Source organism: Pyxicephalus adspersus, chromosome 5 (assembly GCF_032062135.1).
Source record: "Pyxicephalus adspersus chromosome 5, UCB_Pads_2.0, whole genome shotgun sequence".
Classification (NCBI taxonomy): domain Eukaryota; kingdom Metazoa; phylum Chordata; class Amphibia; order Anura; family Pyxicephalidae; genus Pyxicephalus; species Pyxicephalus adspersus.
In genome coordinates, this window is record NC_092862.1 from 61,218,842 (window position 1) to 61,237,075 (window position 18,234).

Here is an 18,234-nt window from a genome sequence, read left to right on the forward strand (position 1 = left end):
GCAGCGGGACACTGAAAGAAAGCATGCGGCAGTGCACACTCCGGAGCCGCACAAGCCGATGCTTTCTTTCTAGTTCCGGCTCCTGTCACAGGCGGAGTGATACTACATGCACTCCGCCTGTCAGAAGCCAGAACTCGGGGTCGCGTCTTCCGAAAGGTAAGTTTTTTTTAAGACCTACCCCGAAAATAAGACCTAGTGTGTTTTTGGGAACCAAAAAAAATATAAGACAGTGTCTTATTTTCGGGGAACACGGTAGGACTTTCCCGAGTATGAAGATATGATTCCACTTTACAAAGTGCCAAAATGGGTTTAAATTTATTAACCTTTGCACATACATGGACTGCCTTCAGAGGCTACAGCTTGAAATTTTTTCTCCCTAGTCCCACATTGCTTTTTCATTCTTAATCTTTCATTGTTAGCGCATAGGTTATTTCTTCTCTATATTTGTCTTCGGTATCTTACCATTTTTTTTTTATTGTTACTAGTTTATTAAAGGACATTTTCTGTTTGGATGTGGTTTGGACTGTAGGAGTCTTTATCGACTGATTTCATCAGGAAAGGGGCCTATTAACCTTTTTCTCTTTTTCCTTGTTGCCCACCCTTTATGTACTGCTTTGCTACAAAACTGAGGTGTGCTGGCAATAGGAGGGGTTATCAAGTCTTAAGTTAGGGGTTAAGTTTTTTTACAGCAGGAACAAAAATCATTGTAACATACATCACTCCAGATTATCATTTTCCTGTTCATTTGTTTCCACTTTAGCATTTATAGTTGGTGTGCATCTTGGGCAATAATTCCTGGAGTCAGACATTTATTAACCATTTCTTTTTCCATTTTCTTCACCCGGCTTTGACTTTGCTATATCCTGACCACCTTTGCTGTTTTCAGGTTTAAATTCTTTCACAAACTAGGAACACAAATCTTATTCTATATTACTCTGTTGTAAAGTTCCTTCATGGTTTTCCTTTTCCTATACTTTGCCATAGACCTGAGAAGCCAGGGAACTCCATTTGCAAAAGACATGTTTTGTGTCCTCTCTTGTATAAACAGAGTATACCTGTGAGTGCTTAGTGCATCCCAACATTGACTGAATAGGAAGGGGTTTTTGTGCTAAGTATAGAAAAAAAAAATTACATTAGTGCGATGGTCTTCTAAAACCAAAAATTCTATATATCCAGGGCCCCTAAACAAAGTTGGTTGTTGCTTATCGAAAGATCAAAGTCTACCGGCTTATCTCCATTTAAAAGTTGCTGTCTGAGAATAAAAGTGTGTAAAGATCTTGATCCTCAAGGACTAGAGTTAGAAAATATTCCATTTTTTTCAGCAGCCTTGCTAGCCAATAGCCAGTATCTTGAAGCCAAAATATCATGGAGAGATTTTGGAAACTAATGCTGAGCTCATTCTATAGCATGCTAATTGCCTGAATGTAAAGTTGTTCCGCAATTAGCCTGGATGTAAAGTTGTCCCGCGATTAGCTGAACAATTAAGCTGCATACTCCATCTTGGTCAGTGATTCAGAAAGTATTAAAGGCAGTGAATCAGAATGTAAAATCAGATAAATCTCTAATCAATTTTTAATTTTAATTATTTTTTTTATACCCGTCAGAAGATGCAGAAGAACCCCAAAAGAAAAGGAAAAGGCCGAACAGTGAGGAAATGGAATATACATTTAAACCTCGCAATCTCTTTGGATCATGTAACTTGAAGGAACTAAAAGCATATTTTGGTATGTTCCTTTTTTTTTTTTTTTTTTTTTTTTTTTTCTTTTTTTTGTCTAGGTCTGGTCTAAGCTTAGGGTTATGGACTTTGACAGTGTTTTGAAGTTGTTCTTTGTTAACTTTTACAAACATTAATAGTAAATCTGATGCAAGATGAAGCTTATTGTTTTACCAAAGTGTGTATAATTATACAAACATTTTTGTGGCTTATATAGCCTTTAAACGGTTTCCTATTCACCTTAAAGATGATCTATGCATCTCACCTAAACTTTAATATATATTGCATAGCCCACCATCTACTATAGACATCACACATAATTTGGAATAATTTTCACTGATTCCAATGCATCACAACACATTTATTGACTAAGTAGTATTTTACATCTTCTAAATTACAATCTTTTTGTTTCTAATAATGTCATATTCTCATGTGTTAATGACAGTGAAACAAGGGCTCCTTCCTCCATATGTGGTGGGAATAGCATTCCTTTATTAAGCTATGTTATAGTGTTGTTGACTTTTATACCACCATATATCCTGACACTATAGTCAATTTCTCTAAGGTAGCACATCTAACAACTCATCAATACTTCATATCCTTTGCTAAAAAGTAAATCTTTAAATATTTGTGAAGTATTCAAGAAGGGAAGGTTAGCTTTCAACCTAATAGGAAAATGGAATGGAATGGCAAATTGGAATGGCACCTTGCTGTTTATTTTAGACTTTAATGATTTGTTAAATTATATATTCTATGTGGGTAATACAGTCTGTCTCTTAAGGGTGTTTGAAATGCAAGTTGTTGTAAATACACATTTTGCTTGTGCTTTTTGGGGTTTGACATTTAAAGAGGTTAGAACCAGACAAATTTGTAAGTTCCCAAAGGATGTGGACATGAAGGTAAACAACTACTGTGCCATAAAGTAGAAATCCAAGCTAACGACTAAATGTCCAGCAGAAATTCATACATGGCCTGTTTACCTCCCAAAGGATTGTGTGCTGATGTTTAGCCACATACGTAATTTATGCCACATTTTCACAGTTGGCAGGACCACTCGCAGACTAGAAGTGGAAAAGAGTCATTGGACCTGAATTGCTTAACCTGGAAGTGTTACCTGGCTCTGGCTGTGTGACATATAAATATATAAACTTTTAGAATGGCTTTTTAAAAATTGCTAGTTTTATGACTGGCAAAACAGCTCTTCCATTTGAATAGGGAATTTAATTTGGACCTCAAAGATTGTTGTTTTTTTTTTTTGTTTTTTTTTTTTAGCAAGATCGGAAACTCATCTCAAATCATCAGAAACTCATCTCAAAGCATCTGATGCCCAACAGTCAAGTTTCCTTGCTGAAGATGTTGCAGAAGGCAGCTTTATTTCTTCTTTTGAAAGCTTTACTGAACAACTTCAAAATAAAATGATGGTAATCTCATTCTATATTTGGGTCCTCTTTACAGTATCCCTTGCAGCCTCTAGCTGCGTACAGATTCTAAATTTTTGAGACCGACGTTTGTGAGCATCTTCTACTGTGTTCCAGCTATAGAGCAAACAGTTCTGTTTTTTCAGTTCTCAATCGTTCCTACTGTCAATGAAAGTGTTTTTATACCCATTCCCCATTGTCTACCACACTAAAAATAAATGGCTGAAATTGGGCTCTAACATGAGAATTAGGAGGCCCCATAACCTTGATTTTGTTTAGTACGTGTCAGAGGTTTCAGTCATAACTTTTGCTTAATAAAGCAGAACTTATCCAAAACAAAAATATCACTTTCCTTTACTACAGAAAGGAGAAGGGGTCCTCCCCAAAAAAATTAAATTTAAACAAGCAATATAAACAAAAAATAATAAAAAAAACAAGAAATATATACTGTAAATAAACATTTATAAGTAATGTTAAATAGGTGCTGATGAGTGTACTTTAAGGTCTCTGGAGTTGTCTAATAGTAGTCTTGCTATTGTATAAAATATGAGCAGAGCCAAAACTTTTGCTTGTTGTGGCAGAATAAGGCTTTATTGACAATATATGCAGTGAGGTTCGCTACACTTCACACTGTCTGTGGTACACAAAGATTTCAGACAATGCACAGACAGCAACGTGTTGCACTGCAGTATGATTTGTCAGTGCACTGCTGCATGTATTTGTTTTTGAGCATGGACTCATTCAGTGTAATAAGTTAGGTCAGCATCATATTGGGCAGCCATGCAGGTGGCTGTGCAGTAGAATGCACAGAAATGCTATTTGTTATCAAGTCACATCCTTTAATATTTCATTGGACCACCTTCACCTTTGATATATTCACACGTTTGTCTTATCAATTCAGTAAGCTTATGCAATGTCACAACATTTTCCTCCAAAGTTGCATTTATTTTTCTGTCAATATCTTGTATTGGTTATGGGAGAGTCTGACCTGTGTAAAGTGTTCTCCAGTACATCCCAAAGATTAAAGATTGGTGTGGCTGATCCTTGCTGAACCTAGACCTGACCAACTGAAAGAACCCTAGATCATAACGCTGCCCCCACTGGCTTGGGTTTTTTTTTTTTTTGGGGGGGGGGGGGGGGGGCAGGCAAGTGAAGTATTCTCCAATGGTCAACTGCATAGAATTGAGCAAGAAAAAACTTAATTCACCAAATTATACCAATCATTTTCATATATTGATTCGTAAGCAGTTCCCTTGCAGTTAACCCTTAATGCAGAACATCAACAAAGACTGATCAGTGTGCTTATATTATATACTTATTCAATTTACTATGTAACAAATGCTCCCTCTTCAGAAGTAGTGGAGTGCTTTATTACACCTAAAGTGTTTTTTGCAGAATTACAAGGTGAAAAAAAGAAAAATAATACAGCTTCCACATCTATGACTTCTATACTGCAATATATTACATTTCTCTTTTTAAATTTAAATGCAATCTCAACGTAAACAAAACGGGTTCTAGTAACAAATTGCATGTTGAAGACAGCAGGGCAATGTACTATTTTTGTTGTATTTTCCACCAGACTATCTGACTTCTATATTACACTTTGATTTCTGAGATTTTTCTTATAAATATATGTTTCAGAAAATTTGGATTGCATGCACAGGCATTCCATTTAAATTATATCCTTGAATGTTTGCCTTTAGTCCCAGAACTCCTAATAATTTACAATATACATATGTGGGTACAAATAACTATGTGCAGTCTGTCGTAGATAATTTTAGCGCTGGGCATGCATTGTGAATAGTATAACAACGTATATTTAAAGGAGCATGTAAGTATAGTGTATTTCAGTAAACTAAAGGTATTTTGAGGACACTTACATTTTTTATCGTCCTACCCTAGTGATCTCAGCCACACAAAAGTTTGTTTTTTAGTCTACATTCATTGTTATATTACAGCTATTGTGTTTATGTAAACATATTGGCCATTTTAGACAAAAGGAAGTTAGGGTGGTATCTTTTGAAGGGGGTTATCCCTGTCAGCCAGCCTGCCCCTTATAAAAAAAATGTATCTTCTCTCACTTTCCCAATTTACTTTAATCATTGTATGTTTTTCTGTTCACAATGTATTGGAGTGATGGTAATAAATGGTAGCTGGTGGATACATTTCATCTTAATTTATATCTGTTTTCAGTCTGCATACAAGAACATGGAAATTCAGGCTCAGCAAATGCTGACAACATCCCACCTGCATGTGTCCAACCTGATCAGTCAAATACAACAATGCAAGTAGGTAGATTGTTCTGTTGGCGAATGAATGGGCTTTATTATTTTTTATTTAAACATGCCATTTTATTTGGGTAAGAAAAGTAACATTGGAGTGTATGTGAATCCTACCAATAAATATTCTGGGACATTTAAATATAAAATTAAAAAGGTTTGTTGTATCTGATCAATTAGAGCAAACTATACCTTTTGATCCTGCCAGAAGTCTTGTGAGCTCCATACTTTCATTATACACTGCCCAGCCATGTTCCCCTCTGTGGTCTACAAATATTATTAATTTTTGAGATGGGGAAGGAGAGGGGAAGTGAAGTGTTCTTTAGTCCTAACATATGTCCTGTCTTATTTAGCAACACTGCTGCTTTTATTGATGTAGTACAGTGAATAAGCACTGTCACCTTATGAATGGAGTGTATTACTGGCAGAATCACCAGAAGAAATGAAAGGGAGAAGAGCCTGAAAAAGGCAAACTAATACATCCATCATTTATAACCCTTTCACTGCCACTTGTGTATGTATACAGTAGCAGTCAAGAGTTCATCTAACTTTCCTTTCCTAGCTCAGTCATTTTATAGGAGCGATCCAAGGGGTTGTATATCTACTTTCTCCTCTGAGGATTCCCAGGCTGTACTTTCTACAGGGATCTTGGGATCAGAGGAAATGTATGGAACATTAGCAGTAATCAAGAAGGTGAAATTGCACAAGCTGATCCCTCATCCTTGCATTGAACCTGGAAGAACTTCTGGTTTAACATCTGTCATCTGACAGATGTGTAATACCCTTGTGGTAAAGACAAAGTTATTGCCAAATAAACACTTGAAAATGTAAAATTTGCACTGATTCATAGGGGTATACAGTCACAAGAGCTTGAAAGGGTTAAAGACTCCTCCATTTACCCTAAGGCTACATGCACACATTCAGTAATTGCTGTTGGAAAATATCTTTTGAAGAGTCAACAACAAAAGATTGAACAAGCGCTGTACATACAGTGCCGCTCCACCCTTCACTTGTATTAGGATCATTAGTCGTTCATGGATCTGCCAAGAGATCCATGAATGATGTTCAAGCACTGTACACACGCCAGGATGTCGTCCAGTTTCAGCCCTGAGGCAATATCAGACGAGAGGCTAGAATTTGAGGTGTGTACCTAGCCTAAGTCTTCATGATCTGTTTCATCAGCATTTAAATGGCCATGTTTGAAATTCCCATTTATTCCAATGAGCCAGTCTACACCTGAGTGTTTTTTTGATAGCCTCTAAATAAAATGCATCCTTTGTGACTGTTTCAAAGCATTTATGAGCCTTTTCTGCCACATATCTTGGTTTAAAATGCCTTTTTAAATGCTTTAAAACTCATACAAGCTGTATGGACAATTAATGCATTTAAAATGCATGCCAGTGTGGTCTTAAGAAGTATTTACTATTAAAGCAGTTATGGGATGTAGGACTTTTTTCTTTGTTTATCTTACATTGATAAATGTTTGTAGTTTAAAAGGGAATTGAATTATCATTATAAAAACATATTGTAGCATATACAAATGCTACACACCATTTTGTAATGTTATTAAAAATGTACTTTTAATTTCCACCTGCTGTAATAATCAATGTGAAATGTCAACCTGAAGGGTTTTTTTTATATTGCGACTATATTATAGTACAGGGGTCGGCAATCCCAGGCTTTAGGCCAGATACGACCCAGCTGGTAGTTCGTTACGGCCGAACGCCCCCTGGCTGATCCGGCCTAATGCCAGGCTGGCAACCTGCGGCTCCGGTGCCACCCCCTTGTTCCCCCATTTACTGCGGCGGGCTTTGATACTTCTGCCGCTGTGGTAAATAGGGAAATCTTCCTAAAGGTAAAACCCTCTCTTCCCCAATGCATACAGAGGAGAGGGATTTCACTTCGGGGGGAGACCCCTGGTGGTGGGTGGAGCCATTAGGGCGGGACTCAGTCCGGCCTAGTGTGCTCCCGCCCACCCCATAAATGGCCTATTGCCATGAAAGTTTGCTGACCCCTGATATAATAAAGTATAATTGTAGACATCCTCTGTAATAGGTATTATAGTTTTGTGGGATATTCCCCAAGAGTAATAAATCCAAAGGGGTGCAGACACTGTAACTTTCCTCATCAGAACACTGAGTATGCTTTAGGTGACTATACCGAGCCAGTCCTTCTTATCTAGGAATCCATTTGGAGGACAGTTCCAGAGAAAAAAAAAAAGCTCTGCAAAAGTAAAGGGGAATATGATTTTTTTTTTTTTTCCTGCTTTATTTGATGGTTTGTGTTGTGTTTGTATTGTTAGCCAACAGTAGATGCTATTGTGTAACAAACTCATATATAGTCTCCCACTTTACATGAGGATGCAGTGCCATCCACTGGTGTGACCAGAGTATAAACAGATTCTCTTCTCTCAAAAAAACATTAGAAAAATAATCTTGGTTTATACTTGAGTATATATGTTAATGGAAACAGGTTTTGTATAAAATGGCATGCTAATAAAGGGGGGGAGTGGGAAGCTTGAACCAGCATAAGCAAAATATAAGCAGAATTAATGTTAGATTTTTTTTTTCTATGAAGACATTTTTATTTTATGGCTATGTTACAATATTCTATTTCAAGAACAGGAAAAAAACTATAGAAAAATCCAGTTACTAGAGGGAATTGGGTAGAAAATAAGGGCAACAACTTTTGTAGTTATCCATGAAATGGGTAAATCGAGTTACCAATATTGCCGGGGAAGGGCGTTGAACTGATTACATGTATTTCCGTTGTATATATTGTAGAGAAAACTGATAATGGACATGTAGCGGTTGATATTGTGTTTTCCATTTACCCTTTTAATTCCAGAATTCGTAAACTGCATCGTTTTCATGATATTGTAGTTCGAGAACTTTCAACACTAGAAGCTGACACACAAGCTTTAAAAGAGCTGGAGAAGGAAACATTAGTAAGTCTACCTTTGCTTGCTATTGCTACCATATTGCAAATCCAGAGAGATTTTGTAGTTGATATATTAAACTTTGAGAAATTGGAAATGTTTCCCTTCTAGAGGTCACAAGTGGATTTGCACCACTTAAACTGAAGCTGGACATACACAGCAATTTTTAGACCATTGTAGACGGACAACATTTTCTATGTAAAGGTTTTTGAAAGATATTATTTGCTATGGGTTAAAAGATGTTTTCTAAAAGTTTGTAAAATCCACAAACAGCATTCACATTGTTGAGGGGTTTTCAAGGCATCTTTACTACACAGTAAGCTGACCTATTTGGGATTCTAAGGGTTTAAAGGTTTGTTTCTTTTCTGCAGTAAATCTTTAATGCCACATGTTTACTTTTCATCAGATTTTTTTTCCCTCAACAGGAAATTTGGGAAAACCAAACTTTGAAAGTTAAACAGTTTTGTGTAAACCAATCACAAAGGTATGTGTAATATTTTACTATGTTGAATGCAATGCAAAATCCGTAATGTGTTCTAGAATTGTCATTTGCTAAACCTAGCAGTTACTTGTGTTTCCTTTTTTATGTCCTTTTCTGTGAAAAGTACAGGCTTCTTTTAACAGCAGCCTAAAGGGTGTTTTTATGATAAAATCCTTTTGGTAAACTTCATTAGCTGATATATAAAATTGTTTTTTTCTGGTTCATTAAGGGACACAGAAAGTCTTTCACTTTTTTAGGTTATACTTTCTTTACTGGAACACTGGACAATGGCAAACAAAGAACTGTAGGCCAGCCCAGGATAACCTATTCCCTCTACCTGTATGCCTAATGTTCTAGAAAGATGCATGTTTTTGTTTTGTTCCGGTTTGCTGTGACTTTTGCATTGCTGCTAATCTGGTCTCTTAGAATATACCTATGCTGCATGACATGTCTCGACCCCACTAGACATAATTCTGTGCTAGCCTAAAAGTGACCCTTGGCCACTGGGCTCTATGTAAGGAGCCACACAGACCCTATTCTGAAACCATTTTAGCCGTGGAGCAACCTCAGCAGCTACTATATCTCTAGAGACTGATTCTGTAAATAGTCCAGTTTTTTCAGTTGCCAGTGTTTAATTTTTTGTATATTGTAAGCAGCAGAACCTAGAGGTGAAAGCCTTTTGTGTCTTGATGGATTTTAGAGAAAGCCTAATTTATGGGGAAATTATTTTTTGTGCTATGTGCCATAAAACATTTAGTGAAATAGAAAACAAAGATATATTAATATAATTAATAAAGTATATATTCACTTTTAGACTTGGCAAATGTAAAGAAAGCCAGCTCCGTTTTGCCCCGTAAAACTGACACCAAGATGCATTGGATTCTGTAGCCACTTTCACTCATATTTGTGTATTTTTCAGGCTTGAAGCAGTACTTGGGGAACTCAAGAGTCCTATTACAAAGGTATTGTACACTTATAGAAGACACAGCAATCATAGTTGCTGTTATATTTACGTTCTTATGTGATAAGATTTTTTCTTTAGTCACTGTCAATACACTATCTGTTTACCAGTGTTCCTCAGCAGAATGCCTCCTACAGAAGAAATGTCAAAAACATAACGGTAGTTTTGTGACATAAATGTCCCAAACCATTGGTAGTTAGCTGTTAAGAATAGATTGTAAAAAGTTTTTAGGTAGGGAGTTTGTTTGTCCAGTTGGACATTGCACGAATGACATTGCTTTGGCCTATGCATGAACCCATTAATGATCTCCAGTCACAATTTGTTTCAAGCAGAACTAAGCCCCGAAGCACCTGCCCAAATGTGCAAATTAGCAAACTTACCTCTTAATTTGTCCTCCACCAGCAATGACAAGTCCACTGCCTCCTTTCTGTTCTTCTTCTGCTTTAATCTGCTCCTCACACTTCTTCCAGTCCTAGTTTGTCTTTTTTTTGCCCTGTGATGTACTTTTTGCACATGCATGCTGGTTTTTAATTTATCTGAACATCTACCTGAACTCTTAGTATCTTACAGATGACAATAATGTACAATGAGCTACCTAGCAACTTCTGTTTTAAATGAATTTCTGCTTTATACAAAACATTTCCTGTTTGTACAAATTTTGAAGATATCTGACTTTTACAGGCATCTAACTTTTTTCTGATCCAATAACCATTTTTATTTTTCTTACATAGAATGACCAAATGACAGATGTGCCAGAAAGTGCCAAGAAACCTTTGAAAGACTGAAATACCGTGCTCGCATTCATGTAAAATAGTGTGGAGGGAAATTTAAATTTTGGAATAAAACTTTGGGGAAAAAAATTGTGTGGTTTGATTCTTTTTTTGTTTTGTTTTTTGTCCTTCTACTTTAGACCCTATATTTTGTTATTTTGTGTGCAGAAGTAAATAAAATAAATAAATAAAATAAATATTAGCTTGAGTTCATATAAAGCACATGCTAGTTTGTCACCCGAAATACAGTGAATGTATAGTGACCCCTCTGACTGACATTGGTTCATCAATCCATCCTGGTGGATCAATGAATGACTAAGCAGGGATGGCACTGTATTTTTTTATGGAGAAGAGTGCAGCAGTGTTCCACTTGCTTGTCCTCCCCCCTCCCTTTAACTAAATAGTGCTGTGTGTATTGTGTGCTTGTTCAGTCAATTCCAGTAACAGAAATCTGACAAGTTTTATAGGGTATAAGGCACTAGGACCTCCAATCTCATAATATTTGAGTTTCATTTGCAGTTCATTGTGCTGGGGTAAAAAAAAAGCTGTATCAAGGATATGGAATGCAAGGATCTTACGGTTTTTGCTTCATTTGTTTTATTATTCAGCTCTCCTGTTGCTTCTCAAGCATTCCTCAGACAGTTATCATATCGTCTGTCATTTGTTTGATTTTACAGGGACACAATTCAAGAAGTTACATGACAATAATGGGGAAAAGGTCATCTGCAAGGAGACCACACACTACTGGTGTCTATGCCTTTGTGGGCATAGCATCCACTTCCTAAAACTTTTTTTTTTATATATTTTTTTTATAAAGTGTTATGTAGTGGCTTTTAATTTTTACATTTCCAATTCTTGGGACTACAAATAGCAAGAATGTTTTGTAAAGCAAATTGCTTGCTTGTGAAGATTTCTAGTTTTCATTATTTTACCCATTTTGCATTTTTTTTCCATGGTCAGAGATATTTTTAAAACATTGTAAAATATAACCTATTTCCTCTGCTGTATTCACTGTATTTTGGTAAATGCTATAAAAAAAAAAAGTCCTGAGCAACATAACATAATATATATCATATTATATACAGTATGTTCAATAGTTGTCCTTCACAGTGCTGACATCAAAGAAAGATTTTTTTTTTTCACTAGCTGGAAATTTTGCTTGTTGGGATTGTTAGTTTAGGCTTCAGGGTTTCATTCAATGTTTAAACTGTGAAGAGACCTAAATGGTAACTTTCATACTATCCATGCCAAACATGAGCTCCAGCCAGCCCCTACATAAATTTAGCATTATCTATCTTTCTCAATATGTTCTGTCCTCAAGAATGGAAAGGCTAGGGGCGTGTCCAGCGGATGGTGGTGTAGGACGCATCTCTCCTGAGCTCTCTGCTGTCTGGGGGAATCCACCGCTCTTTCCAGAACATTAGGGCCTCGTGTGTACCCCCAGATGGGTCCCAAAGGAAGAGGGTCCCAGGAGAATAAACCCGCAGGAGCTCAGCAGGTGGGCTTCCTGGCTTGTTTACTCCCGGCGCCCGCTCTATGAGGGACAAGGCCCAAAGCTGTGGCCTCTAGTAAATACCGTGACCGCGAATAAAGCAATAGGAGCATGGTCGCCCGGCAAGCCGACCAGCGGCTCCTCTACAGCTGATACTGGGGTTATTTATAGTAGAGACTCGTCTTCATATGGTCAGCATCCCTAACTCTCCAATCTGGAGACTCCAAACTGACACTTTCCCCCACATAGGTCCACCGTCTATTTTGGATGGTAATTTCGAAAATTTTTTGATCCCATCTTAGTTTTCACCCCACACGTGAGAAGTTAGCCCAGCTCGCCTGTCTGGTGATCCCTTTCCTTATTCTAATGTTGCCACCCACTACACATTCTCAAGCTTTGAAATTTCAATCTCTCAACAGCAAGGGCCTCAATAGTCCCAATAAGCATTCTCAACTAATATATACCCAACATAAAGCTAGAGTACAAATTTTATTCTTTTAGGAAACTAATTTCCAAACAACCCGGATCCCATCTCTCTGTAACTGTTACTATCCTATTTGGGTCCATAGTTCTAACCCTGATTCTAAAACGAAAGGAGTCTCTATAGCATTTCATAAATCGTTACCAGTTCAAATTAAAGATACCTATTCTCACCCACAGGCAGATATTTCATCCTTAAAATTTCCGTATGGAACAGAAAGTTTACTATTGCCTCCCTTTATGCATCTAATCAGCAACCCACAATGGCTATTACTCAATATTTGGAAATCTTAAAAGGAGTTGCTGAAGGCACTGTCATAGTGGGAGGCGACGTGAACTTTGCATTTGACCCTGGGCTTGATTCATACTTCTGGGAAAACCTCCATTTCCTTTTCTAAATTGAACTCTTTCCGATCCAAACTATGGGCTTAGGTTGATGGACATTTGGCATACACGTCACCCAACCACTAGGGACTATACTTTTTTACTCCCACTTGTAGTCGATGTATTCCCACATTGACTATATACTAGTGAGTCACCCAGCACTTGATTGGCATGCAACTGCCTCTATAGATTCTTGCCCCTGGTCTGATCACTTCTTGGTTACGTTGTCTCTCCAAATCCCGGAAGTGGGACGAATGGACCTGGAAGTGTAATGATTCACTATTCAAAGATTCTCTATGCGCTGCAGCAGTCCTAAATACGAATTTTCTAGGGGATCATTCCTTGGATACCACCCCTCTCCCGATAAAATGGGAAGCTATGAAAGCGGTTCTTAGGGAGGTCCTAATACAGCATGGAGCTAGACTTAAGAAAATTAGGACTCAGGATATTAAACAAACGTCTGTTAAGATACGCTTGTTGGAGCAGTTGCATAAGCAAAATATGGTTCCTCGACGTATTAATGGAACTGACAGCAGCAAGGACACATCTACTTGAATTATATGACTTAGCTCATCAGCGCTATAGAGACCGCTTCTGTAAACAGATCTATCAGTATGGAGATAAATGTGTCAGGTTATTGGCGTGTGGCCTGCATCCGCGTACACCTGCCACATATATCCCCTCTATACAGAATTCCATTGGTAATTCAACATCTATTCCTAAAGAGATCTTACAGATCTTTTGGAATTATTATTCCAATTTATATCAACTAAACCCAGACCCAATATTACCGCCCTCTTTAGAGGAGTATATATTGGAAACGGCTCTTCCAGAACTAAATTCAGAAGCAATAACTTTTTTTAGAATCTCCGTTTACTGAAAAGGAGGTTAGTGCGGCGATAAAAGCAACTCCACCCGGTAAAAGCCCAGGACCCAATGGATTTACTCCTTGATTTTATAAGATACATGCTCTCCCTTTAGTTCCTTTCTTGACTAGGGTGTACTCTTCCATATCAACAAACTCACTCTTTCCACCACAAAGCCTAGAAGCACATATTAGCGTTATCCCTAAACCAGGCAAGGACCACACTGTATGTTCTAACTATAGACCTATATCCCTGATAAATGTAGATGTTAAATTGTTTTTCTAAAATGATTGCAAATAGGTTATCCTATTACATGCCATTCTTTATTCACAAGGATCAAACAGGATTTATACATGGGAGAGAGGCGAGGGATAATACCAATAAAACTATTTTATTGTCTCAATATGCTCATGCCACCCACACCCCTATGTGCCTACTCTCGGTTGACGCAGAGAAAGCCTTTGAGAGTTGGCAATTCCTGTACTCATCACTAAGGCAAGTAGGTCTTGGTCCTACTATGATGGCAAGAATATCAGCACTTTATTCATTACCAAGGGCTTGAGTAAGGGTTAATGGTGCTCTGTCCAATTATTATATTCAGAATGGAACATCGCCTCATATTACAATGCCCGCTATTTTGTCAGAGTTTGAGAAATTCAGCCTTTGAGTAACTGTAAGGTAAATCACTCAAAATCTGAGATCCTTAATATTACGCTGGATACTAACCAAATGTCATCTCTTAGAGCAAACACTTATTTTAAAATTTGCAAAGAGGAGAATAAATATTTAGGTGTGATGATAACTGCCAACCCCTCTAATTTGTTCTTTTACAATTACTTCCCTCTTTATAGTAAACTCCAATGGGAACTTCAGAAATACTCCTGTCTACCGTTGGGTTGGTTTGCAATGGTCAATACTCTTAAAATGGATATTCTCCCAAAGTTATTGTACTTGTTTCAAACAGTCGCAATTTCCATACCTGCCAAATATTTACGTAAATTTCAAAGTCTACTTTGGGGAGTAGGGGTTCCCGATATTATGTTTTATTCTCAGGCATTGGTCTTGGTGCGAGTGGTGGATTGGTTTCATACCAGTGACTCTAAAGAATAGGTGAGGATAGAAAACTCCCTTTCACCAACTGATGTTAAGTCCCTATTTTTGGTGGATTGTTCCCTTCTATCTCAGAATGTTCCATTGCCTAAGCTCACTTCTGACCTCCTACATGTTTGGAATGTTTCTAATAAAACACGCTCTTTATCTACAAAACCTGGTCCCATGACTCCTTTATTTGATAATCGGGCATTCCTGACAGCTATTAGTACATCTCATTTTTTATCTTGGTCGGGTGAGGTCGACCGATATCTTAAGGATATATTGTTCAATGGTCCGGTTCCTCTCTTGGCCTCCCTCAAAATACCCAATACTGGTAGGATGCTTTCATGGTTTTCATATAGACAGTTAACATTCTTTGTTTCTTATTTCACTGATATGTCCTTAATATGCAGAGGTTTGAAAGAATTTGAGAAGATGCTCAGTTCCATCATACGCCCTACCCATGTTATCTCAGTAATATATGGCCTGCTAATTGGGGACTCAGCTGTGCCCCTCCTTATTACAAGCGATATTGGGAAAAAGACTTGGGAGGATTGGTAACTGACAAGGAGTGGGAGAAATCCTTTATACTTACACATAAACTTGCACTGACGTGTAAAGCCCAAGAGACAAATTAAAAAGTCTTATCTAGATGGTACTGCTGTCTGGTACATTTACACCATATCTCTGTTTAACAGTATGATAGATGTTGGCACTGCCATACACTAAGAGGAACACTACTCCATATATGGTGGGAATGCCCACTTATATTTAAGTTTTGGGAGTCTGTAATTCATTTGTTTGTTAGTTGTACTGGGTCCTCGGTCCCCAATATCCCCAAAGTAACACTACTTTCAATGATCCCGGGCTCTCTTAAATTTAGTAAGGAAGGTCTCCTACGCCATTTTCTCACGGCTACTAGGGCCTTGATCCCGCGATCTTGGTAACAAGTAAGGATTCCTTCCATAAGAAATTAGGTTTTAGAACTCGAGAAAAAACGTCATATAGAAATGCTAGTGGCAGAGGAACAATGTAAGTTGACATGGTCCGTATGGGACCGGTTTAAGGAATCTCCTCAGATTCAATTAAATTTATGCTAAGATATGTTGGTCATACAATTCTTGATCCTGATTTTGAGAGCTGTCACCTAAATGCTTTTTCTATCCCCTTTAGATTATTTTCTCTACTTACCCACTTGGTTGAAAACCCTTTGCTGGCAATGACAGCCTGTAGTCCTGAACTCATGGACATCACATGCTGGGTTTCCTCCTTTTTAATGCTCTGCCAGGCCTTTACTGCAGCGGCTTTCAGTTGCTGTTTGTGGGCCTTTCTGTCTGAAGTTTAGTCTTCAACAAGTGAAATGCATGCTCGATTGGGTTCAGATCAGGTGACTGACTTGGCCATTCAACAATATTCCACTTCTTTGCTTTATTAAACTCCTGGGTTGCTTTGGCTGTATGTTTTGGGTCATTGTCCATCTGCATTATGAAACGCCTCTCAACTTGACTGCATTGAGCTGGATTTGAGCTGATAGTATGTCTCTGAACACCTCAGAATTCATTTGTCTGCTTCTGTCCTGTGTCACATTATCGAAAAACACTAGTGTCCCAGTGCCACTGGCAGCCATGCACGCCCAAGCCATCACACAGCCTCCGCCATGTTTTACAGATGATGTGGTATGCTTTGCATCATGAGCTGTTCCACGCCTCCTCCATACTTTTTTCTTGCCATCGTTCTGGTAAAGGTTGATCTTGGTTTCATCTGTCCAAAGAATGTTTTTCCAGAACTGTGCTGGCTTTTTTAGAAGGTGTTTGAGCAAAGTCCAATCTAGCCTTTCTATTCTTGAGGCTTATGAGTGGCTTGGACCTTGCAGTGCACCCTCTGTATTTACTTTCATGCAGTCTTCTCTTTATGGTAGACTTGGATATCGATACGCCTACTTCCTGGAGAGTGTTGTTCACTTGGTTGGTTGTTGTGAAGGCCTTTCTCTTCACCATGGAAATGATTCTGTGATCATCCACCACTGTTGTCTTCCATGGACGTCCAGGTCTTTTGGCGTTGCTGAGTTCACCAGTGCTTTGTTTCTTTCTCATGATGTACCAAACTGTAGATTTTGCCACTCCTAATATTGTAGCAATTTCTTGGATGTTTTTTTTTCTGTTTTTGCAGCTTAAGGATGGCTTGTTTCACCTGCATAGAGAGCTCCTTTGACCGCATGTTGTCTGCTCAAAGCAAAATCTTTCACATACAAGCACCCCCCTCAAATCAACTCCAGGCCTTTTATCTGCTTAATTGATAATGACATAATGAAGGAATTGCCCACACCAACCCATGAAATAGCCTTTGAGTCAATTGTCCATTTACTTTTGAGCCCCTGAAATGAAGTGATTTGTGTAAAAAAAGGCTTTAGTTTCTAACAGTTTTATACAATCTTTTTGTTCAACCCACGGAATTAAAGCTGAAAGTCTGCAGTTCAACTGCATCTAAGTTTTCATTTTTAAAATTAACTGTGGTAATATACAGAACCAAAATTAGAAAAAAGTTGTCTCTGTCCAAATATTTATGGGTCTAACTGTATATACTTTTTTGTTTTGTGGTTCATGTGAATATAACATACTTCCCCTAATTGTAATGAGTGGTGGAAAAGCAACTAACAAATAGCTAGTCCGTAAAGGTTCTGATTTATCTTTGTCATTGTGTATTGTATAGTGGTCAGTTAAATTTAACTGAACTTGTTTTTGTATTGTTGAGGACATTGTGCTGTGTGGATAAAAATGTCCACACTGGTAGACCATGGAAGTAACATGGAAATTTTCAAAATTACAAAACAAATCCAGCTGAATGTGACTACTACTACTACATACATTGAACTTGTTTAGTCCTTTCTAGTAATTGTGGATAGATTAAAAATAGAAACTGCCTCTTTGTTAAAGCTACTGCTACAAACTGACACAAACCAGTGATTGCACCTTTTAGCCCGCCATAACCAGTATATTAGGCAACAAAAATGTGTCCTGGTTGGGAATTAAAAGCCAGCTTTAAACACTGCCTGAGATCAGCCACTCCTTAGTTATGTCACATCACACTATTTTACACACTAAAAACTTTCTCTTATGTATATAAGGAAAAAGGTCAGATTTCATACCCTGTTTCCCCGATGATAAGACACTGTCTTATTTTTTTTGGAAGGCCAAAATATGCTCTAGGGCTTATTTTCAGGGGGATGGCTTTTTTACCCATGAAGAAGACTACAGTACACAGTTATTGTTCATGTGCCATTCATGTCCAGTTCTGATCACTCTGTGACAATCATTGTCCCCTTCTGATCAATCATGTGCCATTCATGTCCACTTCTGATC

General features: G+C 37.8%; 1 protein-coding gene across 2 annotated transcripts in view; it reads left to right on the forward strand.

Moving 5' to 3' along the window:
- The window catches only part of SYCP2L (synaptonemal complex protein 2 like), a 52,593-nt gene extending 41,945 nt beyond the window's left edge, over positions 1-10,648 (forward strand). For both annotated transcript variants that reach the window (XM_072413320.1, XM_072413319.1), the window contains exons 29-35: positions 1,605-1,724; positions 2,987-3,135; positions 5,326-5,420; positions 8,259-8,358; positions 8,775-8,833; positions 9,750-9,792; positions 10,523-10,648. In XM_072413320.1, coding sequence (XP_072269421.1) covers positions 1,605-1,724; positions 2,987-3,135; positions 5,326-5,420; positions 8,259-8,358; positions 8,775-8,833; positions 9,750-9,792; positions 10,523-10,576 — 620 coding nt within the window. In that variant the 3' untranslated portion in view covers positions 10,577-10,648. The remainder of the gene's footprint in view (positions 1-1,604; positions 1,725-2,986; positions 3,136-5,325; positions 5,421-8,258; positions 8,359-8,774; positions 8,834-9,749; positions 9,793-10,522) is intronic.
- The last annotated feature ends 7,586 nt before the right edge of the window (positions 10,649-18,234 follow it).